The following is a 27,167-nucleotide window of genomic DNA, read 5'->3' as shown; positions in this document are numbered from 1 at the left end:
GTATTCAAATTATAGAGTTGAAAGCAGATTTGAATGCACAGCTGTGCTTTGACGGAAATGCCAACAGTGTTTCTTTTAAAAGTATTGTGTAAGCATATGAGGCAGAAAACTGCAGCTGAGTGTGATGGGCATCAATTTTGCAGATATTTGATTGAAAGTATAAAGTACTGTGGAGAAATTATAGTGATATTATATATATTTTTTGTATATGTTCTTTTTTTTAAATGGAAGTTTATGGACATATTGCTAAACTGTAATTGGTAAAAGTCAATAACTGGTTAAAAAATATGGAAAAAAACATCCATAAAAATGAATACGGATAAATAATTTATTGTAAAATGGTACATTGTACTATATTTCATTGATGCTTTTTGGGGGGTTGTTTTTCTGCTTCAAAATTGCATTTATTGTATAATTACAAATTTGTCAAGATGTTTCACGCTCACCTACAGAGACAGATTTCATAGTTAAGAACAAAAAACAAAAAATAAACTTTCTGATAGAGGTACTGCACTATGGACCAGGCTATAAAACAGCTCATCCCCCACACAGTACTGAACAATACTGTGTAAGTACTATAGTACAATGGGGTCGATCAGGTAGCCAAGGTATCCCACCTCAAGTTGCTCTCAGATCCTTCTGTTAGGAACTTTTACATCAACAACACTTACAGAGTCCTCTGTGCCTTCTTTATGTGAACATAATCCATAACATACTCATCATTTAAAAATAATCACAGTTCAATTCGTTTCTCTTTTCCTTTCCAACAGCCAGTTGTTACTCCTGACTTAAAATCTACTACTATTGGATTTTCAGATTAAATTGTTCGAGGTTTGCAGCTGTAGAACATTTAAGCTGCTTATCTCATTTCATCTCACCAGAAAAAGGCACTTCACATCGATCTGTAAACAGTCTTTAGTTACATTTCCACAATTACAGTAAGCGATATTTTTCTTTCTCAAAAATAATGATATGAAACTGAAACCCACTTTCCTCTGGTGTTTTGACAGCTGGCTGTGAACCTGAAGCTTTTATTTGCTCATTGAGTCATATTTGAAGACCCCGAATCATTTTTGTTTTCAAAATATTGTCTCATTATTTTTGCAAATTGGTTTTCCTCGACACAGGACACATGGTATCGCTGGAGGAAGGAAACAAAACAACAACAAAACTTTCAGACGGGTCCAAAACTCCCTGGAGAAAATGTGAATTCACACCCGGCTGATCCTGCCAGTAGCAACCTGTCTCAAAGATTTAACCATATAAGCCTCAGAACTCACACACACACACACACACACACACACACACACACACACACACATACACACACACACACACACAGTGAAAAATGCAAATGCATCATTAAATTACTGCGCAGAGCTCCTACTGAATGCGCCACAGATCACGGTATATATTCAAAGAAAATAATAAATCACAGTAGTGAGCGTGCATGTGTATTTAATGTGTTTGTATTTAACAGGCATCAACTGCACAGGTATGATCCAGCATACGTGATCCAGCAGGTGCTTAAAGGCTTTCTATTCAGAGCAAAATGAAAAATGATTACATCCACGTCAATGACCTCTTTACTGGCATTTGTGAAAGTTCATTCCTGAAACACCTTTCAACTGGATGTTTATGTGCTGGAGCAGCCCCTCACCCAGCCTCTGTAGTGGAAAGCAGATGCAGAGAAGCTTTTAAAATACCCTGTTGGGGGCTGCACTCGCATCCAAACTCGCACCCCTGCGCTACGTTTTTCTTGTTAGAATAAATCAGTGAAGGTCCTTGTGCCTGTGATCTTGATGGCGAGAGAAGGGGACGTCTGCTTTGGGGAGATCTGTCCAGGGCCTAATCTTCTCTGTCAGATTGCGCAGGGCTTCAAAGCCCCTGGTAACGCAGAGGAGAGGAAGAGGAAGAGGAGGAGGTGGAGGAGGAGGAGGGATGTCTCGGGCATCATCCATCGACTGCAGGGAGCGGGACGGCACTGAGAGACAGAGATGCGGTTGAGAAGAGTGAGTGTGTGTGCATGAGTGAGTGTGCATGGACGAAAAAGAAAAAAAGAAAGCAAGATTGGCCATGCATGATGGCTACGGACCTTTGGTCTCTGCATAGTCTGCCTGACTGAGCCGGCTGTAAGGGTCTGGTCGAAGATTTGAAGAAATCAGCAGAGAGAAGGAGAGGAGCAAGACCTGGATGTAAATACAGACAGATGGACAAAAAGAGGTCAAGCATAGAAAACACAGATCAGAAAGAAGAAACTGAGTAGGTTATTACACACACAACTACATAACATTTTGCACAACGGGTGCTTCTCTGACTCATTTAAATATTCAAAGCATTCACAGCCGCAGTCCTGCCGGTACAAACACTCGCGCTCCTCGATGTGCTTATGAACTTTTAATGTTTACTGTATTTCTTTGTTACAATTATGACTGCCTGAAAAATTACATAATTCTCTATCTCACCAGGATGCAGGTTGCTTTCTGTCTTGTTTTGCTGGGGCCATTAGGAAGGAGAGCCTGTAGCTGGCTTAGCTGCTCCAGCAGAGCACTGCAACACAAATCCAGACAGAAAGATGAAAAAGGCTGTGCAAAAGTTTGACATAAGGGGTCTCATCATTTCCAGCATCTGTGATCACTCTCGCAAAAAAGAGAGAGAGAGAGAACGATAAATTGAAGGAAGAGAGTGTGTGTGTGTGTGTGTGTGTGTGTGTGTGTGTGTGTGTGTGTGGAGCTTTCACACATTTTGTTTTTACAAGCAGCAGTCTGCCAGCGTCAGGGAAAAAAGAATAAAAGAAATCAGGACAGTGAAATTGCCGAGTGAAAAGAAAGAAAAGTTGGAAAAGCTGTGTGAAGATTTGGAATGGTATGCACTTTGTATTCTGGTAATTTTACTCTCAGGCTCTTCAGTCCCGAATCTTTAACAGGCAGAACGGTTTGGCCATTTTCAGCCGTGACTCAGTTTCATGAAAGCGGTGTCACAAAAGATGTCGTGGAGATTTATTTTGTGCAGCTAGCTCTGTACAAGCCCCGCGTCCAGGTTTGATTAATCCTGCTGCCTTATCTGTTCAACCGGTAGGGACTTTGATGGGAAACAAATGCAATTATGCTGTGTTTTCATATGGCTGCACCTCCTCAGCCTGGCCATTGTTAAATGTACGACACCCGGATGTTCTGACTATATATGGTCAATCTTAATTTTTTCTGTCATCCTATATTTCTGCTTTTAGTCTTCATGAAACAGGCCTTATGGTGTCATAGCCTTGAGATGAAGTGGTTTAGGCCATCAACAAAATACTAAATACTACCAGACATAATCCCACTAATGAAAACACAGTAGCTAAATAACTGAAACAGGGAAATAAACTGAAAAACCGGGACATCTGTGGTGCTATTTTTACAGGAGCAATTGCTGCAGAGCTAAAATAGCCATTCTCTAAAATCTAACAGTGACCATTTGATCATGCCAGAGCTCTGCAGCTGTGCCCTGACTGTGCCTGAGCCAGGATATAGCTTCCAAAGCTTCAGAGACTTGAACTTTTCCAGACCATATGCTGAAGTGTAGTGCACTGGGCTGTAGTTATGGTAACTCTTTGCTTTTCATTGCAACTTTCAAAAGCAAGTCCTGGATGTTGTCACAGGTAAAGCTAATCAGGTGTGTTTTGTTCTTTACTGTATTTTCTGGACTTTGGACTTTAAGCTCTCCATCATTGTACAAAACACTGAGTAGTCCAGGCATCTAATGCCAATAATCATCAGGTTAAACTTGTTGCCTCACTTAAGGACTCACTTGTTGGTCTCCTCCAGCTGCTGGATCTTTCTCTGCAACTCGAGGTTGTGAGCACCACATGCAGACATCCTACAGAAAGAGGAGGAGGAGAAAGAGGGCAGAATCGTATTAAAAAATATATCGTTTTATGATGTTGCCTCGCCTGCCCTTCATTTCTCTCTCTGCCAATATCAGCCTGCTGACTGTTATCGCAAACCCCATTCTGTCATCCAGGGACTCCACCCCCTTTCTTCTTCTGGTGTCTCTCTTGTTCGGTTCAGTCACTGTGAATCCATTATGCCTTCGACTGATAATGACACCCTGTTGATACGCTCCGCTTGAATCTGGTTTAATTATCAACGAATGCTGACTCTGGGAGAGACAATCTCACTCTGCCATGAAACATTTGTTATCAGGAGGCAGCAGAACTCAAGCTTGATTGAGATGTTGATAGCATGTAATTAGATATATAAACCTCCTGTGTTACATCAGTAAGACATTTTCATTAGTACGCAAAACACACAGACAGTTTTCAGCTTTGTGTTTGGCCATTTTTAAAGCTCAAACTGTGTACTGGCTTTATCCCACCCGCTACACCCGTGGTCCAAAACACCTCCATTCATTCTCAATCAACTCTTTTATTCTGATACAGATCAGTAATGGCAGGTTTTAAAAGAGTCCAGCAGTGCGAAGGAGTCAATCTCAAGAACCACATCAGACTGAAACAAGTTCTAAAAATACCCCCAAGAGAAGCTGATGAATGATAAACCTAGGGGGATTTGACAAACAAAGGAATTTGGGGAACATTGCTGCATTGCGTTTCTTTGAGGCGAGTCAAATTACATGCTCGACCACGCAGCGCTGTTTGTTGAGGTGTGATGTGGTTGAAGCGCCAGCATGTGGGAGGCAGGTGGGATTAATAAATTTGGTGACAAAGGCTTGCTGGCTGTGTGGTGAGGCTGATTCCAAGCAGCCTCGAGGTAGAGAAGGAGGAGGAAGACTGACGCGATTCTGAGAAAACCTGCTTGCTTTTCTGGGTTGTGGCATCATGTTTAGGAATAATCCATTCTCTCTCCTGACTACATCTGTGAGTTTGCGTCTATGCACAATGAGAAAGTGGTCCAGATCGACCGTAAGTGTTTTGGTGCCCCACAGTGGAGCAGTTATCACAGTATGGTGGGTATTCTGAGTTTCTTTACAATGTTCAATGAATGTAGAAACTTTCAGGTCTTTGACTATACTGAACACCGATTTTTTTTTCTCATAAACAATATTAAGATCTCTAAGAGGTCTTAAAATGAGTATATACAACCTCAGATAAACTGCAAACCGTGACATATTATACTATGTCAATAAAAACTAAGTCAAAGTGCAGAAGAAGAGCGTTAAAAATTAGCTGCTGCTAATGAAATGCACTTGATTAACAGATCATCAAGATGTTTTGCTAGTTTGCAGGTCTGAAGCATTCAGGTACGCGTTATCACAAATCCAAGCAGGAAAGACATCAGCAACGATCTTAGAAAAGCAATTGGGGTTATCAGGCCACTCAGAAAATGTTTTCATTCTACAGTGAAAAAGATTATTCACAAGTGGAAAGCAACAGATGCCAATCTCCCCAGGAATGGACATCCCAGAAAATTCACCTCAGTCAGACCATCCAATCCTTACACAAACTTTTAAAAAAAATCTAAGAGCTACATCTCAGACTCTATAGCCTTCAGTGAGCATGTTAAATGTTAAAACTCATGACAGTACAATTAGAAAAAGGCTGAACAAGTGTGGCTTGTTTAGAAGGGTTTCATCTAAAACAAAAAACAACCCCCACAAAACTTCTGGAACAATGTCCTTTAGAAGGATTAGACAAAAATTGAGGTGTTTTGGTCATAATGGACAGTGCCAAGTTTGGAGACAGCCAAACACAGTGTATCAGCACAAACACCCCCCACCAGCTGTCAAGCACGGTGGTGGTGGTGGTGGTAAAGTTCCTTCACAATGATGGCAGAGACTAATGAAGTCATACAGGAAACAATTACTTCGTGTTATTGCTGCTAAAGGTATTTCTACAAGCTACTGAATCACTGGGTGTGCTTAGTTTCTCACAGGACTGTCTCTGGATCTTGGTTTAGTTTTTTGTCACGACACAGTTTAATGTGAGAATGTTGTTGTCCTTCTCAGATTAAATTTACCTACATTTAAGACCATGTAAAGACTAGGGTTAGGACTCGTAAAGTCATATTTTTTTTTATTATACCCTGATATATAACCTTAGAACTGAGAGAAGGTTCACTTTCTTTTTTTCCACAGCAGGAGTATGAATATATATTATTTTCTGCATTATTAAAACGTCATCTTTTTGTATGTTTGTTCTTACTGAAGTGCCGTTGGCATTATAGACAGTAATGCTTATGTACAGGTTTGTTTTTTGTTTTTATCTAAATATTCCTCAAATGAAAAAGAAATTCTCTTTTGCAGCAATCTCTTGAAAATGGTATTTCTTTGTGTATCCAGATAATGACCTTTATTAGTGAATAAATAAAGAAATAACAAGGTTTATGTCTTTCATTTTGGGCTGCTTCACTGGAACTGAATTTCAATGGGTTATATTTCTTTTATCAATTTTGGCACTATATAATTTTTCTCTTGAATAAGTTTCTGTAATTAATTGGTTTTGCTGGAGGCAATGACAACTACTGCTGCACAGCTCTCCTTCTTCTTTTTTTTAATTCAAAACACCTCACTAGTGTTGTTTGAGGTTGTTATACAATTGTTTTTTTGAGCTTCCTGTGAGGATTTTTTTTTTCAGGGAACTATTTGACAAATACCAGGAAACATGAAGTGTGCTTTACTTAATGAACAGCAAAACACTCACTGAATCACTGAAAAACATAAAAAATCCAAAGCAGATGATTAAAAAAATGTTTCCTAAGTCGGTGCAGAGATAATGTCATACCTTTCTTCCAGGCTATCAACATATTCCCTTTTCTTCTTCCGACTTTCCTGAGCTGAGTGCTTGTTGCGGATTTTCCGCCGGATCTTTTTCAAAACTCTCTCTTCAAACTTGTCAGGGAGATGAAACACATGGGAGACCAGGACAAGAGAGAATAAAGAAAAAGGTATGCGAGATGAAACTAGGTTGAGAGAGGTGTGTGTGTGTGTTTGTGTGTGTGTGTGGGGGGGGGGGGGGGGGGGGGGGGGCATCATATCTGGCTGACTTTGTGTAACTGGGGATACAGATTTAGATCACGAGTGTGTGTTTGTGGATGTGTTTGGAGCATGCTTGTGCAGAGACGTCTGCCCTACATACATGTGTATATCGCTCATGTACCTTGGATAGAGGCAGCCTGCTGGGCAAGTTTACCCCTTCTTTAGCCAGAAGCTTCTTCTCATCCTCATTAAGTACAAGTTCCCGCAAGGAATGCTGGGGGATTTGCTGCGCCTGTGAACCAGATGGACAGAATTCATTTCACTTAAAATTACTCTATTTGCAGCTTTCCCCAAGAAGGCACAGGCAGATAATAAAATTCTCTTTCAGTCAGAGTTGGACAGGACACCACACGTATTTTAATTTTCAACACAATTATGAAACCCTTCGTACTTTGTCTCCCAGGTTGGATAACAGCAGGTCCTTCACGGTGAGAGAATGGCTGGGTGGTTGCAGAGGATTTTGGTTTGTGGTGAGGTAGTATGAAATTCCGATATCCTCATCTAAGCTGCCAGACTCACAGCCTGCATATTAAAGCAGAGAAAACAGTACACCACATGTCATGGTTTACAAAATTGCTTGTATTTGCAGTTCAAACAAAACCCACCACAAAACGTCAGTCATTGCAGCATCTTTCTGTGCTTTAAAAGCACTTTGCAAACACACAATGCTGCACAGGTTTTTAGGCATTTTAGACACTTGGATTCCTGTCCATCCTGTGGCACCACCAGGGAGGAGACTGATCATGCCTGCACCAATTATGCACCAGATGTCACAGTCCCTATCAAGCTCTTGTCTCATGGAGTCAGTCTGGGAGAGACTAAAGATGTCGAGATAGCCAAAATCTACAAAAGCCACCTGAAACAAGCAACCAGCCAAGTACCTTGAAAACTTGGTCACACAAAATATTGGCTTGATTTGGAGTATGTATCTTTACTTTAATATTAGTGACATCACGACATTGTCTTGTAATTATATTAAAAAAAATGTGAGAAAGTTTTAAGGTAGCCAGTTAACCTAGGCTAAAGAACGTGTGATTTTTATATTGTCAGCTTTTCGCAATTAATCAAACCTGATATGCCACTTTTAAAACAAATAATGGTGAATGCTAAATATAATGGTTCAGCATTCAGACTGACTCAGGACTGACAGAGCATTTCAGTCTGTGGCACCTAGAATATGGAATATTCTCCCACTCCAGCTTTGTTTAGCTCTCTGTGAGCTCCTTTAAAAAGGATTGTTTTGCTTGTTTCTTTGTTTCAATTTAAAGTTACAGTAAGTAAACATTTTTTACCTCTAGATGTCAGTAAATTTCAGTCAACTGAGTTTTGCTTTCTCACCCATCTCGATTCAAATGCATAATCCGAGCTACAGTTGCTGCAATATAAGAAAAATGTTTTAGCCAGCCAAGAGAGATCAAAGACATTATTTTTAGACTGTACTCCATAATCGCCACAGCCAGCCAGTGTGTATCTACTATTGTTTGAGCTCAATTTCTTTATTCGTGTGAAGGCTGTCAGCCCACTGTTTACCTCAGCAGCCAATGACGGGTGAGAGGTGTCCACATCTATTTACTTTGAAGTGGGCTGTGGACGTTTGTGAGAGTTCGATATGAGTTGATGAGTTAGCGAAGGTCAGTTCTGATGGATAATATGAGATGAGGTGAGTTGCTGAGGATATGCTTAAGCCTTAGCCTGTTGTTTTTGCCGCTGTTAGCTGGTGTTTGCTGCTTTGATGCTTAGTGAATAAACTCACATACAATGTGAGAATGTAATCAAGCTGTTTATCAGAGGGAAGGTTTGAATTTTAGGAAATTAGCTGCCATAATGTTAATTTACAAACAGCTTTTGTTGTTTTCTGTCAGCTGTCCCAGACTGGAGGGTCACATGTCTAATCTACTGATTGTAATTGCGACAATATCAGGAATAAATAAATTTGTGCATATCTTCTCGTGTGACTTCAGTTCAGGAGGTAAGGCTTGAGATAAGAAGGAAATGATGACATTTTATCCAGATGTTTTCGCTTATTGTTGAGGTGGACACCTTCTCCAATGATAAAATATAGATATGATCTTTAATATCTTCAGACTGAAGGTGCAGGCACAAAGTTAAATGTCCCTCCATGGCACTCGAAAGCCTACGCCTCTCCACCTTTGATACATAGATAGATCACACATAAATCGTAGGATTATAAACTGCAGACCTGCTCCTGTGTATTATTAGGTAGATACTATGAGTACAGCGTCAGCACAGTACAGTTTTTTCTATTAAATAACCTCAGAAAATCACTGACTGTGCCTGTTTTCCATTAAGATTCTTATTAACAGTTATTTTTGTAATGATCTGTTTTCTTGTACTCTATTTCGTTCATTTTTTTGCATCTTGATTTTCTGTTCTATTTTATTCTGATTATTCAAACTATTTTTAAAGTCCACACCCTGATGTTGTGTTTTCCATTTTTTTGATGTATTGCTCAATGAAGGCTCGTTAGTGCTCTTATTGTTGCGGGATTTGAGTGTGACCTGAAAGCACAGTCGAAACTATTTCGATACGATTGTTTACAAGAGTCAGAGGTTTTATGAATAGTAGTTTGACTTTGAGTATTGTGTCTAGGTTTGTGTTAACAGCTTGGAAAAAAGAAATAATGTGTGTGAAAGGTTTCAAGAAATGCGTCAAAGCAAATGTGGAAAACTGTAAACACTGGGAAACACTCATGTTAAATTGTGTGGGTTGCATTAATATTGATACGTCAACACTCCACAGCCATTTCGAATCATTAGGAACCCTCTGGTCTAATCTGCTGATCTTTTCTGGCAGGAGCATTTAAATCAGTAACGCTTCCCTCTTGGATATAAATTCATACACTTGAATTACACCCACACTGGTTCTGTGGCGAGTTAAAGGCTGCAGTTTATGGCGGTTTGTGTAGTTGTCGCTACCTTTCAAATGCACAATGGATTTAACCTTCACGGTAATAGCTGTTACAAAGCTTCGAGCAGCTGCTGAAAGTGACTTTGTAATATAGTCTTACAAGAACAAGACCAGTGTTACAACAATTGTTCCCTGTAATGAATTAAAAGAACACTGACCTTTAACCTAACAGACAATATATACTGTATAAATCCAAGTAAATGATGAATTTATTCACTCATTCACTGATGAAGTCCAGTACAGACAAATAAAACAGCTTTCCACTGTAATTGTGATGCCGATGAGGAATTAAGCAGGTATGTAAAGAGTTAAAGAAATTACAGCCCGAAAAGATTACTTTCCTTTCCTCATAAGTATGACCTTGTGGATGTATTTGCTTGTGTTTTAAAACCTTTTGTTGGAATTAGAAGGTGATGTATGTGTGTTTTTTTTTAAATGAAATGTATGTGTCTAGGTTTACTCGGTCATTTTTCAGATATGTCAGGCACTAGTGGTGGGTCAAAAACCTGCACGGTGAAATGAACCAACATTCAAAATAGCTGCCCTCACAAAACAGTTCATGAATGGCAACAATCACAACCGTTTATCTTTAAAGATGTTCAAAAATGGGAAAAACTAAACAAGTGGCTCTTTGAAAGGTCCGCCATCAGAGGCGCAGTCAAAAGCCCCCATTATCCCACTACAGAAAGCACAAAATGAGAGATCTCACAATGTCAAAAGCTTCCCCTTTTTCATCTGGTAGTCCTGTGCCCTGGTTACTTTGTTCTTTACGCGTCTCGACCTCACATTTGCGCTCATTGTTAAAACAAACTACTGCTTTACAGGTTGAAGTTCAGTACATGTTTCTGGCCTGTATAAAAAAGCAAGCCGGTTAACCCTTTGCTATTTAAATGTTGTCTTACCGAGATCGATGACGACATCTGGCTTTCTTTCATTTGCCACTGTCTGATTCACGAGACATGAACACTGCGTGAAAGCCTGAATGTCACAGGGAGTGAAGGCTGTGCAGGAGGCTGTGTGAGGGCTGTTTGTGGGATCTGTCAGGGGGTCCTCGTTGATGCCACTGTCACTGGTGCAGGGAGACCACAGGGGTGATGCTGGCACAGAGGAGGAGTCGCTCCCATGCAGCAGGAACTCCAAGAAATCATCAGGATTGCTTTGTTTAGTGCTCAGTGTCTGAAGAGAGTATGCATACATAATTACATTATGGCTTGATTGGCAGAATTAATCTAGATCATAGATAATAGTAATCACACAAACAAGCAGACACAGAAGCATAAACACACCAGGCTTTCAATTTGCTCTCTCTCTCTGTTTCCTTTGGTTCCTGCTATTTGCAACACTTGCCGCTATACAATCAGGCACACCCCAAAATACAGTTTAAACTCAGCAGTCAGGTTCTCATGATGAGGTGAATTTGTGGCCATGATTATGTTTTCCCCTGAGTGATTCGGTTTAGGAGCAAACTGTGCATAATGAGCAGCACACTTACATCATTAGTTGAGCTGGTCCACGTTTGGTTGCTGTGGCAACTGGTGGATTCACCTGTGTTTTTGAGCAGAAGGTCAATGATGTCCATCCCATCGTACACCTGAAACAAACAGTGATGGTTCTGAAATCGAAGTGTTTCTCAGTTTTTCAAAAGATAAAATGTTTTTCACAGTATTACCCAATTTCACCTGGGTGTCAAAAACTCAATCTCACACTTCACTTGTCTCTGACAAACTTGCATTCACGTTCGCCTTTTTTAAAGCGACGCTTTCTTGACACGCACTCATGCTGAATCACTCTCTTACACAAAAAGCATCAACTGCACCCAGTGATCTTACCTTGTCTGTAGTCAGTGTCATAATTCTGACATTAAAGCAGCTGGTGGAATTTCAGTGAAAGTCTCCTTCAGGCATACAAATGCAGCACACGGCCAGATTGGTACGTTCCTTGTGCCTTTAGCGTGAAGGAGAAACGTCTGAGTCAGCCTTCAGGGACAAAGTTGAAATGCCATATCACACAACAGCATTCCCCAACCCAGCTGATCACTGTCCAATCCACTGTTAGTCAGACAGCAGAGACAGCCAATTAGGACAAGAAGAAGGGAGATTACTTAATTGTAAATAAGTGTGACCTTTGATGTCATAAATCAGCAGTTGGTGTATGCTGTCAAATTCTTTTTTTATTTTTTAAATTGGACAAGCTAAATTTAAAGCCCAATTTATTGCTTTCAAACACAGAAAGTGGAAAGACTGACATTTAATTTGCACCAGTTTGGACTAAGCCCAACAAAAGTTCAATACTCCTCTCTCTGCTCATCACTAAGGAATCCACAAGGCAGTGGAAACACACATGAAAGGGTTTCATCTGAATTCAAGGGTTAGAAACTGTCTATTTGATTATTTGAAAATTAGAGAGAGTTAGTAAAAGAAAGTCAGCATGTGCTTCTAAGCCACTGAGGGATTAATAAAAAGGGCAGCTGTACTTCAAACTCTATTCACTGACACTGAAAGACAGCGCAGAGATCTGATTTGAAGCAGAGCTGAAGCTGTCTGGGAGGTTTCTGGATGGAAATCCAAGGAAAAGAAAAAATGCTCCCCTTCTATGGGACTTCTTCCTGATTCTTCTTATGGCTTTAAGGCTGAATGAAGACTTAAACTAATTTAATTAAAAGGTAAAAGTCAATAAAAGTCAGGATTACACTGAGATTTTGGGCTTGGTCTTTGGTCATCAAAGCCAGAAACTGAGATGAGAACTATCTTTCAGTTAGCTGTCGTTTAGCTGGAGACAGTTCTGACACATCTAAAATGATTTTAAGACAGTCCAAGAGTTTCTAATAATAGTCTTGGTAATATTTCACATAATGAAGCCCAGTGAAAGGCTCAATGTACAAATAGAAGAGAACAATGAGTGAGCTGCAGGGAACCCCCAAATTCCCGTTGGTCCACTTAGATCCAAAGTTACAGAAACAAGTTTCCAGAAGATACAGTCTCATGAAAAATAAACACATGATCCAATGATTCAGTAGCTTGTAGATCTACTTGTAGCAGCAATAACATTTTTTATGACTTTATCAGTCTCTCAAATCACTGTGGCGGATTTTATGGGCACCTGTTTATGCACAACTATCTTAAGTGTTGTGTTTCAGTTAGGTTAGGGTCTGGACTTCGGCTGGGCCATAGCAATACTTTGCTTAGCAAAAATTTGCTGCTGTGCTTGCCAAGATTTATCTGAGACAGATGGCTTGACATTTGAGTCTAGAATATGTTTGCAGTCTATTCATTGACTGCAAGGTGCCCAGATCCCGTGGCTTTAAAACAAGCCCAAATCATCACCCCTCCACCACCGTGCTTGGTTTTCTCCATTATAACCAACCCCCCACCCCAAACCAAACTTTAAGTGGGACGGTTAAAAAACCAAAAACCAAACTGAGATTAAATATAATTGCTATCTACAAAGGTTATTTTGGTCTATAACAGCAGATGTGTCCAAGCTACTCTTTTTTAAAAAGTGGCTCAAGAATTGCAGTTTTTCAGTGATTTGAGAAAAATAAAATTTCAGCAAACAGCTGCAAAGACCTTTCAGTGAAGCTTGTTGTCAAAAAATCAAGAAAGAGAATGCGATTGTCTGCAGATTCTGGACAGTTTCTTTCAGTCGCCGGCACTGATAATAACCTTAATGTGTGTGTTTTTCAGCAAACTGTTTACAAGAACAAAGAGTTCAGCTGAAGCTACTATAAAGGGATGGATCAATCAAGGTGGATCGACATGAGAAAAAAAACATGCATCCTTCTAAATGAAGGGTTTTTTTTGTGTCTATCAAATAGACACTTGCTCCTCAAGTTACAGCTCTTTAGAAAGCTGATCAATGACTTTCTTTTTTTTTTTTGCTTTCCTAATGCAAAACAACGTTATCCGTTCCTTATCTTTGCTGTCATAATTAACAGCATCTGTTTCATGCTAGCACGCCCCATGAAGCAAAAGATATTACATAATGTGTTCTTCCAGCAATTACACAAGGGGAACATGCACATTGGCAGAGATTATCTCATTGTTATCACAGGGGAAGGGATTGTTTCAGTGGCAGAGCTACTTAGTATTACACCCGTCTAAAAGCAGAATAAGCACAATCAATAGTCTGCATTCTTTTAAGAATGAACGCCATCAGCTCAATCCTCCCATTGCCATATCAACTTCAAAGCATCGTTACACCTTTGAAGGAACACAGCCTGGTAGCTCAAATAATTCAAAGCCATTTTCCTTTCTCTTCACATAATTTTATATGACATTGTTGCCTTCATCACATGGCTCAAAGCAGACAGATGCCAGATATTTTCTTTGGGTTCTGAATTTATGTTTTTTTGTTACCTTTACTGAGCTGTTCAAAAGTCAGAGTGAAGAGTGACTTTACGGGAGGAACGAAAGTGAAACTGTGGCACGGCAGAAAGGACGCAAATCTTTCTTATCTTTTGTTTGCCAGGCATGCATAATGTGAATAAATCAAATTCTCCGAGGTGTCTGATTCCCAGGCTTGGTGGAGACGCTTGTTTTACAGGCTAGATTGGATTTCCAGACCTAAAATACAATTCAAATGTTTCAAAAAGCCCCTGTTGTATAAGGCCAAAAAAGGTTATTTAAATACATTCTGGTGGGACTAATGGAAATGATGGTGTATTAGCATATTCTGCTGTATTAGACTCTTTCTTACTTAAGAAAATAACACTCACAGTGAAGCCACCGTACAAATCCATTATGACCGCTATACTTTAGTTTTTCAAAGACTTGCTTCTTAAGTATATTAGTTGCTTTAAAATCAACATATCCATGAATACGGCTAATTAAATGGCAGCAGAGCGCTGCTATCTTTATTGTTGTTCTAACTGGAGATTACAGAGTATCAAAGTACTTTCAGTGCAGTGATTATCTAACCGGGGCATTTTGAGCACATCTCTAGATACCAGGAATAAGTTGCTGCTCAGTACACATAACTGTTATTGCATATGAGATCATACTGTGAATGCATATTCAGATATCTCCATGTGAGACCAGGTTGGTTAGGGTGAAGGAAAAGAACATCTCTTGGACATCTTTGGATGTTTTAAAATGAAATATACCATGAAATCACTTTTATGCAGTCAGTTCTCTTCCAGTGAAATGACCTGCACAGGTACCAATGACTGCATTTCAGCTCCACAGAAATGGTCTCACGGCTCACCCTTTCCCCTGGCAAGAAAGTGTGCAATAAGATGTGTGGAGAGCAAAAGAATCATATAAAAAATACACAGCTACTGCAGTGATCAAAGAAATGCCTTCTTCAGGTCCATGGGTGTGAAGTCACGGGCTGAAAACATGTTTGAAGCTTACATCAAGGTCATTTAACCAGCCACAGAGTGCATTTTTATTAGCTCTTATCTGAAGCTCAGTAATTGCTCTAATGTGAGCAAAATCGCTCTATATCTACAGCTGGGAAATTGTTAGTGTGTGCAAATAGGAGAAACACGCTTCTCCGCTGTCTCTAGTGGAGATGACTGTACGTTATTGGTAAAATCCTAAACTCTGCAATTAGGAGACAAAGATTAAACACAGCCTTCAGCTACAGCTACAACAGAGTACCAGCTCAGCGTCTGCTTTTTGAAATTTCCCATCATGTGTGCCACTAGTATGAGATAATCCACAGCTTTCTCCTCACTCTCAATTGGTTTCTTCAGCGCCACGCTTGCAGCGAATGCCCACATACAACTGGGAATTGTTTTCAATCATGTACGATTTTTTTTCGTTGGCTTTCTGATTTCCCTAAAGATCTTCAGGTAACAACCCCAAATGATCATTTTAAATCTAAATTCAGTATCCGCAGGCACATCATGTGGATTCTATCAGTTTATAAGTTTATTATTACATTTAAAAATATGATATCATAACATCGATAGTTTTTGTTATTTCTTAAATTTAATGTTATCTATTCCTTTTTCTACTGCCAAGTTTGGAAATCAGTTCCCTTAATGTGTAAAATCCTCCTGTGACTAGTAAAGGGAATATATTTCCCACCGTTTGGAGTTTGACAAAAAAAAGGAAAGAAAAAAAAAGCCAGACATGCTCCACTTTGAGCTGCACTGTGGCAGTCAGCGTCCTACGCCGAAAGCTTCAGAGAGACTCCTGCTAAAAGGTCAATCAAGATATCGTCCTCCACTGTTTTGCAATTTTAAGACTGCTTCACTGAGATAATGAAAACTACCTCTGTAGCTTTTGCATAAATCTGATGATTAGATGAAAGACACTGTTTTTCAGATGAAGTAATCTGCACACCACTGCCTATGCGACTGCAGACAACATGCTCTTTCTGCTGTAAGCGTTGCTGTCTTAGTAGGTCAGCCCTGCTGGAGGAAACGTGACACACTGCGCAGTGATATTGCAGTAATATCAGCTTTATCAGCTGCACTGACCATGGAAACCACTGGTTCTTGTTTGTCACCACAAACTTTAATATCTGGACTCCCTTGTGTTAAAAAGGGCATTATACAATGAATAATCTTTGGAGCTGTGTAGATCCTTTATTGTTGCTCACTGAATTTAAATTTGTTTTGATTCTTATAGTGCTCTGAAGACAAAAAGTAGAACTTTCTAATGATATGTATTTTAGGGAATTTTAACAAAAGATTTTCTACATTTAGAGACTATGAGCAGAAATTATAAATGCAAGCTCAAAACTAAAAATAAACATTGAAAAAAGAAATTGTCTTGCAGCATCGTTTGCTTTGGGGTTTTACCTTCATCTTAAATTCATGAGTAAAGCTTTCTTTAGAGGTAATAATCATCTGCTCTCACGAGAGCCCATTATGTGCTTATTATGGGAACCCCACGAATAATGTATTTTTCAGTTATTTCCTTTCTGGACATGTAGAGCACAGTCCACTGGTTTAATAAGAAAGACCCCCTCCCCAACAATTGTTATCACAGGGGGAGGGATTGTATCAGTGGCAGAGCTACTTATTATTACACCAGATGGATTAAATGTGTTCTTTACATTACTCAGTTTTCATTTCAGTGTCCCATTCCACATGTGTTGGCACCTCCCAAACATGTTTTGTCCTGCTCTGCCCTCAGCTGGTGGAGGACTGCTACGGCGCCCTGTCTAGCAGTGGCCTGCTGTATTCCACGGGGATCGATATTTCTGAGGCGGAGGTGTACATCAAAATTTTTTTATTTTTTTATTTTTTTTGGGGGGGGGGGGGGGCATGGGAAAGAGGCGCATCATGAAAAAAAGGAAGGAAACATTCAGTTTTGCTGCGGATAAGGATTCTCTGTGAAATTGGCTCTAGCATGCATCGCACTCTCAAAGTGCTGCTAAACGTCATTCACTGACACGCCCAGAAGCAGCTGCATGCTAAGATAAGGATAAATACAAGCAAACAACCAACAGTAATACATGCTTTCTAATGCATCGTTGGCTCCTTAGGTGGGCTGAAGAGAAATTAACCAGAAGGTGTGGTTAAACAGATGCACTGACAGTGAAATCCTGCGGAATTTTCATATGTTTACGATTACAATTAGGCCAGTACACACTGTAACAAATTGAATTGAATTGAATTTTGTTTTTTGTTTTTTTGTGTGTGTGCAAAGAAATAAATGTATTTTTTGTTAATAAATACATACATAAATTATCAAATAAATAAAAGTTTTTAAGTCCAGAAACAATATCATAGGTGTGGTAGTGTGTATTTTAAAAATGCAATCAATTGTCAACGATATTCTAAAACCATAAACAAAATATTTAGTATTTACTCAAAACACAGCAAATATCAATACAAATTCTATATAATCTGGACTTGATGTTATCAAATGCTATGTGTGATTCGAATGAAGCTCTTTTTTTTAATGTTGAGTTAAAGCTTTAAAGCAAAGAAATCTAATGTGCAGTATATATTTATACTGATATCCATATTTATGTTTAATTAATTCTGTATCCTTTATATGGACCTTACCGCACCGTTTGCACTATTCCGAGCCAGGAAACGTGTCTTCGCACTGTTTGTGTATAGACTGGATTACAATAAAGGTTTGTCTGTCTGTATAGCTGAAGCCATAGAAACTAATCACTGAATAAAGCTTCAGTTGGTATTACCTCCTTTAGAAAATGGTCATCTCTGTTGCCAAACCACTTTATCTTTTGACTTTAGTGCATTTTGGTTCGATTATGTTACTTTCTAACAATGTAAATGTTAACTGTACAAAAGTACTTGTTCTTAAATTTTAGATCTTTCATGGCAGCTGGAGGCACAAATATACATGGTCAAGTCAACAGAAGCGCGCCCTTCTTTCTCTCACGCACTCACAACCACAGCCGGGCACTCACACGCGCACACGCACTCAGCATGGTTGTATTAGGATAATATGGCAAAGCGCCACGGACATGTGATATGTGACTGGCTGCTGAGCTGCAGCGCCCCCTGCCGCTGCACTCACTGACCGGACACCGCTACACGGCAGCCGCATCAGCAGCAGCAGCAGCGCCTCTCCTGTCACCACCGGGACTGCCTGTCCTCAGAGGCAGCGACTACGGCAATAACCCGTCGCACATAAACACCCACGACCTGCAGACAACATGGTGAGTGAAGCTAGAGCCTTAAATGTATAGATTATGCCTTTAATGTATTTGTAGCAGCGAGGGAAAACACGCTGTCAACTGCTGCACCCAACAACCGTCATGAGCTGTAGGCTCCGACTGCAGCCGCACCGGATCCCGTCAGGTCCGTGAAATGGATGCCGATGCCCGGTGGTGTTATGTGATCGGATAAGGGCTGTGTTTGTGCGCCGTTATAACATGCGCAACAGCCGGCCGATAACGCAGGGCTGTGGCCTCCAGTGCACGGGCCGCTCAGCGCTCACTGTGACGTCCACTGCAAAGCCTTTAATATCACGCTGCTCTGGCATGACCGCAGAAATATCACGTTAATACAGCTGCCCGCAGAGGGAAAGCACATGGCCATGGCTTGTCTAATGTAAATGTCATCAGCTCTGTTTGTGTGTGGGGGAAATATAGATTTTCATTTGATTAGAAGAGATTGCGTCATTTAAGAAGCAATGGAAACGTGTTATTACATATAGGCAGGCTGCACTACGTCACACTCAGAGAGCTGCACCGCATTTCATCTGAGTGTTTTGCAGCAGTGGGTGATGTAAAAATGAATTATTTCACCAAAAGAGTCTTTGGTTGTGTTAATTTATATATCCAGTGTGATATTTCTGAATTGATTAATACATTTGTTCTGCTAGGAAAGCTTTGAGGGACACTGGACCTTGTTTTCTTCATATATTTTATTTACAGAGGATTATGGGGATGGTTTTATATAGTCTTAACAACCCACTGCTAGACAAACTGTCATCTTATCATCTTAGAGGACTGCCCTCTTCATATATTACATATCAAATAGCAAACTTAGTGGTTAACACTCTTTCTGTAGATTTAGTCTAAGGTCTAAAATCAAGAGACCGTGTTTTCTTGCGATTGTGGTACATTGCGTTCACCCCCACTCAGTTGCCACATGGTGAATGGTGACTCAGTAATTCTGGAAATCAGGAGGTAAAGTCTTTAAGCGGTGTCCACTCTCCTTCTTCCTGGGTTGAGTTTCAAACATGTCTTTCTTTTTATAACTCTTCTCGGAGCGGCTGGGGAGAGCTGGTAGTGGACAGAAATAGATGCATATGATGAATAAAATGAGCCTGTGCTAGTTGGAAATGGATGACTGTAGCCCCCTGCTCCCCTCCCCTTCTAAATCTCCAACCCTTCCTCCAGGTGAACTTCACGGTGGATCAGATCCGTGCCATCATGGACAAAAAGTCCAACATCAGAAACATGTCCGTGATCGCACACGTGGATCATGGGAAGTCCACGCTGACCGACTCGCTGGTATCCAAAGCGGGGATCATTGCATCGTCCCGTGCCGGAGAAACTCGCTTCACAGACACACGCAAAGACGAGCAGGAGCGCTGCATCACCATCAAATCTACGTATGTGCTTTGTGTTTGTAGCAGGAACTATTCATAATTTATCCTAACAGTACTGGTTAATTTAAATATTTTTATTACGCGTTCAACCTCCCAAATTCTCGTCATCTGCCTGATCAGATCTGTGTGGGTTTGAGTTTGATATTTCTATACGCTGACATCACACTCAAACTTTAATCAAGTGAGTAAAAAAGCAGAGGCGAGACATGGGCGTTGCTTCCGGTTCTCAAATGTGAAGCTAAAATTCAGCATCCTTTCTAATGGCCAGCAGGGGGCGACTCCTTTGGTTCCAAAAGATGTTTGATTGTGAAGAAGTGTAAAAGAAAATGACAATGCTGCTTCAGGAAACATTTACCTGATCACTTTGTGGCCTCATTCTCTAAACACAAGTCTTATTTTATACAGTTTAATGTTCCTTTTTTTAAATTATTATCTCACTTTGACGATAATTAATAATAAAGCATGTAAAGGGTATATTTCAGGTTGCGTCTGGCAAGTGTGGCCATCCTTTATATACAGTCTGTGTCATAGACAAATATACTGATTGGAAGCGATCAATACTGTTCTATCTGTGGCAGAAAATATTGGGTACACATAATAACTCATCAATCATACTAAGACCTTGACTCAAAAAGAAGACGTACTTGGCCTTCAGCTGTCAGATCTCCCTGTTTGGTTGTGTTTGTAGGGCATATATGTCCGATAAAAAGAAGGGCTATAGTAAGTACATTACCAAAATAAGAAATATTTGTGCTGACCCATACTGAGTTCATTATTGTTATGAAATTGCGTTAAGTATTTTAACCTCAAGGTACACATCGTTTGTAAAGGCGGCTGGCTGTGCTGTGTATTTAATTGGAACATGCATCTCATACTTGATTGGTTCATAATCACAGCACTTGTTTTATTTGTAAGTTGTTCATGGTGTTATACTTTATCGACGCACGTTAAGTACCATATTTGACCTGCAGAATTGTTTCTCTGTTCCAAATTCAGAGAGGTGTTAAAAAACACTGTTTCAGAGATTTACACATGGATGTTTGTATATAATAAATGCACCAGCAGAGATCACCAAATATTAATTCAAATCTATGCAGTCAGGACACTTTGTAGCAGCTGAAAGTCTTTGCTGTCTCTTTTATTAGAGGATGGTCTGACTCATCAGTGTGAGTGCAGTTTTTGAGATTTATTTACATAAATCATTAAATTTATCAGTGCAGAGTTAACACATCTCAAGGTTTTTCTATGTTCTCTCACTCTCTTTCAGGGCTATCTCCATGTTTTATGAGCTTGGAGAGAACGACTTGGCGTTTATCAAGCAGAGCAAAGACGGAAACGGCTTCCTCATCAACCTGATCGATTCCCCGGGTCACGTTGATTTCTCTTCTGAGGTCACCGCTGCCCTTAGAGTAACTGATGGAGCCCTGGTTGTGGTGGACTGTGTCTCAGGTAATTAGACATAAAACACTCGTCCTGTCACTCACACACTCGTATGCACTGAGGCTTACCTGTTTGTTTCCACTGACAGGTGTGTGCGTGCAAACCGAGACCGTACTGCGTCAGGCCATCGCTGAGCGCATAAAGCCGGTTCTCATGATGAACAAGATGGACCGGGCCCTGCTTGAGCTGCAGCTGGAGCCAGATGAGCTCTATCAGACCTTCCAGCGTATTGTGGAGAACGTTAACGTCATTATCTCCACCTATGGAGAGGATGAGGGTGGACCCATGGGGAACATTATGGTGAATACATACTTATGCTGGTAAAATACCTTCAAAAACTTTCAATATATGGGTAGTTACAATGAATGCTATCATTTATTCCTCAGATTGACCCTGTTATTGGAACAGTTGGCTTTGGCTCGGGCCTCCACGGATGGGCTTTCACCTTGAAGCAGTTCGCTGAGATGTATGTGGCTAAGTTTGCTGCTAAAGGAGTTGCACAGCTGGGACCAGCAGAGAGGTGCAAGAAAGTGGAGGACATGATGAAGAAACTGTGGGGAGAAAGGTGAACACGAGTGCACGTACAGTGCCCTCTCTGGTTACAGTGCGGTACATCAGAGGTGCTGCATGCGTTAAGAAGGATGCTTGTACATGGACCACACCCCTTTTTCTGTGTCAATGTTCAGGTGGTGTTTAGTGGTTCTTTAAAATTTAAGCATTAATACAAGACATTGGGCAGCAAGTGATATTTGGGCAAAATATTTTTATATAATAATTTCATTGCATTTTCCAGATATTTTGATCCAAGTGTTGGAAAATTCAGTAAGACCGCCACCGGCCCCGATGGTCAGAAATTACCTCGAACTTTCTCCCAGCTTGTTTTGGATCCCATCTTTAAGGTGAATTTACTAAAGATGCTTTATTTCAGCAAATTGTGTATTTTTTATGTTTCTAACATTGTTAAAAGGTGATTTAAAGCTCTTAAATTTCAGACATTTCAGATCCAAACTAAGATGATTAGACTTTAAAAGTTGAAAAGTTACTGCCTTTGATTAATGCCCTAATTTTTTTTTGTCCTTTTTCTCATTGACCTCTTAGGTGTTTGATGCCATCATGAATTTCAAAAAAGAAGAGACAGCCAAGCTAATTGAAAAGCTGGATGTCAAACTTGACTCAGAGGACAAAGAGAAGGAGGGGAAGCCCCTGCTGAAGGCTGTAATGCGACGCTGGCTCCCTGCCGGAGAGGCCCTGCTCCAGATGATTACCATCCACCTGCCCTCTCCCGTCACTGCGCAGAAATACCGCTGTGAGCTGCTCTACGAAGGGCCCGGAGATGACGAGGCTGCCATGGGTCAGTAGAACACCTTCACGTGATTCAATTCAATTAAAAGTATTTGTATTATTATTAAGTAGCTTTAGAAGAATTATCACTGTTTATTTTGACTGTGGTAAATTCATAACTTCGAAACTCTCTTCTCAGGTATTAAGAACTGTGATCCTAAGGCCCCACTGATGATGTATATTTCCAAGATGGTCCCAACCAGTGACAAGGGTCGTTTCTATGCCTTCGGCCGTGTGTTTTCTGGCTGCGTGTCCACAGGGCTGAAGGTGCGCATCATGGGGCCAAACTTCACCCCTGGCAAGAAGGAAGACCTCTACATCAAACCCATCCAGAGGTGGGCATGTTTATCTACAAACTGTACACAGTACAGGTCCAAGATAGTAGGAAAAGCTCAGAATGTGTGCCTCCCCTTTCGTCTTTTTGTTACATCCTTCTTATTTTATCACCACGTCAATCTAGGACTATTTTGATGATGGGTCGGTATGTGGAGCCTATTGAAGATGTTCCCTGTGGCAACATCGTGGGTCTTGTTGGAGTAGACCAGTTCCTGGTTAAGACTGGAACTATTACCACCTTTGAACAGGTAGCGTGTCACTTTCCCTTTGTTCTGTATCTACACAGAGTGTGCTCTAGTTTAAAAACCGAGGCAGGACAAATGAATCAATAGCTATTAACATGGAGTCATTATTTGGTGTGGCTTCCTGATAAACAAACCTTAAAAGAATCTAGTCTTATCGCTCATCGACTCCATCTTCAGGCCCACAACATGAGAGTGATGAAGTTCAGCGTGAGCCCAGTTGTCCGAGTGGCCGTGGAGGCCAAGAATCCTGCTGACTTGCCTAAGCTAGTGGAGGGCTTGAAGCGTCTGGCTAAGTCAGACCCGATGGTGCAGTGCATCATCGAAGAGTCCGGGGAGCACATCATCGCTGGAGCAGGAGAGCTTCACCTGGAGATCTGCCTGAAGGACTTGGAGGAGGACCACGCCTGCATTCCACTGAAGGTGAGCAAAGGAGTAGAGGTTTACTGGCAAGGTGCAAGACAGGTCACTGATGCAAGGTTAATATTAATAGCTATTACAAGTACTGATTTGTTTACATCACATATATTAAGTCAAATTTGCAAAAGACCTACACTGGTTCAGTTGTTTTGCGCGTTTGATGATAAATAACTCTTGTCTTAGTTGGGAAAATTTTTTAGAGACTACATAAAAGATGAAAATGAAGCCTCATGACAGACAATCCAAACTATAAACCTGAATACAATTTAAACTGTTGTGCTTAAATAGATGGGATGGTCTGTACCACACAGCAAGCAATAATATTAATCAGGTAACCCATTAAAAAGAAGAGGTCCACTTTAATGACTCGAAGTAGTGGATGAGGCCTAGTGGACTCTGACTGGCTCCAGCTGCCTATCAAATCAATTATTAGGGTAGATGAGTTATTAAAGAAAAATAATCACCCCACTCAGAATTGTTATAAGTGGGGTAATTCTTCATAAAGGCCAGAACCGTTTTTTGAACCAAGCTATAAACGTGCTTTTTAATGCAGTAAAGTGGACCATTTTAACATGTTAGTCTAAGGGGATTGACTAGATGTTGGAGCCAGCCTCAAGTGGCGACTAGAGGAACTGCAGTTTTTGCTACTTCTGCACGAGCTTTGTTTTTCAACCCCTTAGGACTGACTTAATTTTGCCTTTTCTTTCTCTCTCATTCTTGAGACTAAATATAATCCAGGTTCACTTTTAATCACAATAAAACTTGTGATTGCATACATCAATCATATTTATTTGCTAATTTCATTTAATTCCATATTTTTCCTCTGCTTGTGCACAGTTTGACAACCGCTGAATTAGGACAAGTAGCTTTCAAATGCTAAACATAAGAGCTTTACATAGCCTTACTGATTATGTGGGGCTAGAATTAGTTAAAATAAAATATATATATACATTTTATTCCCATATTTTTGAAGTATTGCTCATAACATCAATCCTGACCAATTCTTTACCTCTTTGTAGAAATCCGACCCAGTGGTGTCTTACAGAGAGACGGTGACGGAAGAATCCGACCAGCTGTGTCTGTCCAAGTCCCCCAACAAGCACAATCGCCTCTTCATGAAGTCCCGTCCGTTCCCCGACGGCCTGGCTGAAGATATCGAGAAAGGGGATGTCACTGCTCGGCAGGAGCTCAAAGCCCGTGCACGTTACCTTGCTGACAAGTATGAGTGGGAGGTGACAGAAGCCAGGAAGATCTGGTGCTTCGGTCCAGATGGAACCGGGCCCAACCTGCTGATAGACATGACAAAAGGGGTTCAATACCTCAATGAGATCAAGGACAGCGTAGTGGCTGGTTTCCAGTGGGCAACTAAGGAGGTGGGCAGCTAATTAATTCATACTCGTGTTGCATTTTAAATTCTTATTACACTGTAAAACAGCTAGCTATTTATAACCTTGCGTTCACACACTCCTGTCTCTGTCCTCGCCCTGCAGGGTGCACTGTGTGAGGAGAACATGCGCGCAATTCGCTTTGACATTCATGATGTGACACTGCACGCAGACGCCATTCATCGCGGGGGAGGACAAATTATTCCCACAGCTCGCAGGGTCCTGTACGCCTGCCAGCTCACTGCTCAGCCTCGGCTCATGGAGCCGGTTTATCTTGTGGAGATTCAGGTTGGTGTTTGGACTAGAGTGGGCGCCTGGACATTGCTTGAACACAGGCTTGTAATTTTTTGGAGCTCTTCTTTATTCTGAAAGAAAAAACATTTTAGTAACTTTAGTAACTATCTGTGGCTGTGCCTCTTGTCCATGCAGTGCCCAGAGCAGGTTGTCGGTGGGATCTATGGTGTGTTGAACAGGAAACGAGGTCATGTCTTTGAGGAATCCCAAGTGATGGGCACGCCCATGTTTGTGGTGAAAGCCTACCTGCCAGTCAACGAATCCTTTGGTGAGTTTCAGTCGATACTGCTTGCAGTCTTTTGTGGTGGGTTTTAACTCTCAGCTGGAAAGGAGGGCTTAGGTAAAAGAGGGGCTGCAGAGGTCTAAAAACTAAAGTGGATCTCTGAAATGTTTGTGAAGATATACACTCACATGCCTTTTTATCGGGCTCACCGTTTAACAGCTTATTAACACAACTGTCGAATCAACTGATCAATTGCGTGGCAGCGTCTTATCCTCAGGCTTGTAGACATGGTCAGGAAACCTGCTGAAGTTCGAACTGAGCATCAGAATAGGGAAGAAAGGTGATTTAGGTGATTTTGACTGTGGCATGGTTGTTCGGTCCAGATGGAACCACAAGCTGCTGATCTACTGGGATTTCCTGCATGAGCGTTTCTAGAGTTTACAGAGAATGGTGTGAAAAAGATAAAACATCCAGTTAGGCAACTTAAATAACCACTCATTACAGCCAAGATATGCAGAAAAGCATCTCTGAATGCACAACACATCAGCTGGGCTACAGTAGCAGAAGAGGTGGTGATGATGGTGTATTGGTGTGAGGAATATTTTCTTGGCACACCTTGGATGCCTTAGTACTTATTACTTATTACTTATTATTTAAACACCGCAGCCTTCCTGAGTATTGTTGCTGACCATGTCCATCCCTTTACGGCCACCTCACCCATCTTCAAATCATCTCATCACATGTTTAAGACAAATGTAAAGGGCATATCCAGCAACTTAGTTTCCGCTGACAGAGTTGCTGTCTTTGTATATGAAGCTATTCTATTTGAAATAATGCTTTTATCTGTTTTTCTGACCTCCAGGGTTCACAGCTGACCTGCGCAGTAACACTGGAGGCCAGGCCTTTCCCCAGTGCGTATTTGATCACTGGCAGATTCTCCAGGGAGACCCCAGCGACCCTGCCAGCAGGCCCTTCCAAGTTGTCGCTGAAATTAGGAAACGCAAAGGTCTGAAAGAGGGCATACCTGCCCTCGACAACTACTTGGACAAATTGTAACCACTCACCCCGGATTAGAAAATACCAAATCATTCTCTAAACCCTACCCCGTGGGCACTTTCAAATCTTTGCACAGGCTTAAAGGTACATCGCACCAATTGTTTCATCTTTGAGCGCGGAGCAGAAACAAAGCTTAAGCTTTCGTTGTAGGCTAGTGGAAGCAGCGATGCTTTTTTTTTTCATTTCACAGCTACAGTACACCAAGTGCCTAGGGCAAGGGTTTGGGGGAGTAATTGGATCAAAGCAGCTGTATTATCAATTCCTTGTTTCTTCTATTCCTTCACATCGTCCCCCTTCTCCTTCTACGTATCTGCCGGGTTGGGCCTATACAGTGCACTGTGATACTGCTGCAATAATGCATATTTATATGGATCATGGCCAGATTAAAGCGTGGCAATCACAATAAAAGTGTTATAGAAGTGAAACGCACTGGAATGGACGTTTGTTCAGTGGATGTAATGAATAAAAACAACTCATGATGAAAATGTGTCTCCTAAAATGTTTTTTTTTTGCTCTATAGGGTTTTTTCTGCTGCTTCCCA

General features: G+C 40.9%; 2 protein-coding genes across 2 annotated transcripts; one reads left to right on the top strand and one right to left on the bottom strand.

Annotated features, from left to right (window-relative positions):
* Nucleotides 1-279: 279 nt before the first annotated feature.
* On the bottom strand, nt 280-17,078 carry LOC146497903 (cyclic AMP-responsive element-binding protein 3-like protein 3-B). Its single transcript, XM_085142014.1, has 10 exons — nt 11,730-17,078; nt 11,393-11,491; nt 10,803-11,076; nt 7,364-7,494; nt 7,094-7,204; nt 6,719-6,825; nt 3,790-3,858; nt 2,466-2,550; nt 2,096-2,189; nt 280-1,984 (listed from the first exon to the last, which is right to left on the bottom strand). The coding sequence occupies exons 1-10, from the start codon at nt 11,748-11,750 to the stop codon at nt 1,773-1,775; spliced, it is 1,203 nt and encodes a 400-aa protein (XP_084998140.1). The 5' UTR covers nt 11,751-17,078; the 3' UTR covers nt 280-1,772.
* Nucleotides 17,079-18,333: 1,255 nt separating this feature from the next.
* On the top strand, nt 18,334-27,111 carry LOC146497902 (elongation factor 2b). Its single transcript, XM_085141571.1, has 14 exons — nt 18,334-18,489; nt 19,678-19,892; nt 21,157-21,338; nt 21,418-21,629; nt 21,716-21,894; nt 22,123-22,228; nt 22,428-22,680; nt 22,810-23,005; nt 23,131-23,254; nt 23,429-23,671; nt 24,688-25,041; nt 25,159-25,341; nt 25,483-25,615; nt 26,433-27,111. The coding sequence occupies exons 1-14, from the start codon at nt 18,487-18,489 to the stop codon at nt 26,624-26,626; spliced, it is 2,577 nt and encodes an 858-aa protein (XP_084997697.1). The 5' UTR covers nt 18,334-18,486; the 3' UTR covers nt 26,627-27,111.
* Nucleotides 27,112-27,167: the final 56 nt, after the last annotated feature.

This window comes from Neolamprologus multifasciatus, chromosome 18, assembly GCF_963576455.1.
Source record: "Neolamprologus multifasciatus chromosome 18, fNeoMul1.2, whole genome shotgun sequence".
Lineage (NCBI taxonomy): Eukaryota > Metazoa > Chordata > Actinopteri > Cichliformes > Cichlidae > Neolamprologus > Neolamprologus multifasciatus.
The sequence above is the reverse complement of the archived record's forward strand: the minus strand, read 5'-3'. Positions and strand labels throughout refer to the sequence as shown.

Bases quoted from the DNA above. Each gene is read 5' to 3' on its own strand.
- LOC146497903 (XM_085142014.1), bottom strand. From the start codon at position 11,750: ATGACACTGACTACAGACAAG. The intron at 11,492-11,729 runs GTAAGATCACTG...TGTTTGTTTCAG, and splicing joins TGACACTGACTACAGACAAG to GTGTACGATGGGATGGACAT. The intron at 2,190-2,465 runs GTGAGATAGAGA...ATTTACATCCAG, and splicing joins AGAAAGCAACCTGCATCCTG to GTCTTGCTCCTCTCCTTCTC.
- LOC146497902 (XM_085141571.1), top strand. The intron at 21,895-22,122 runs GTGAACACGAGT...TGCATTTTCCAG, and splicing joins AAGAAACTGTGGGGAGAAAG to ATATTTTGATCCAAGTGTTG. The intron at 23,255-23,428 runs GTAGCGTGTCAC...CTCCATCTTCAG, and splicing joins CTATTACCACCTTTGAACAG to GCCCACAACATGAGAGTGAT.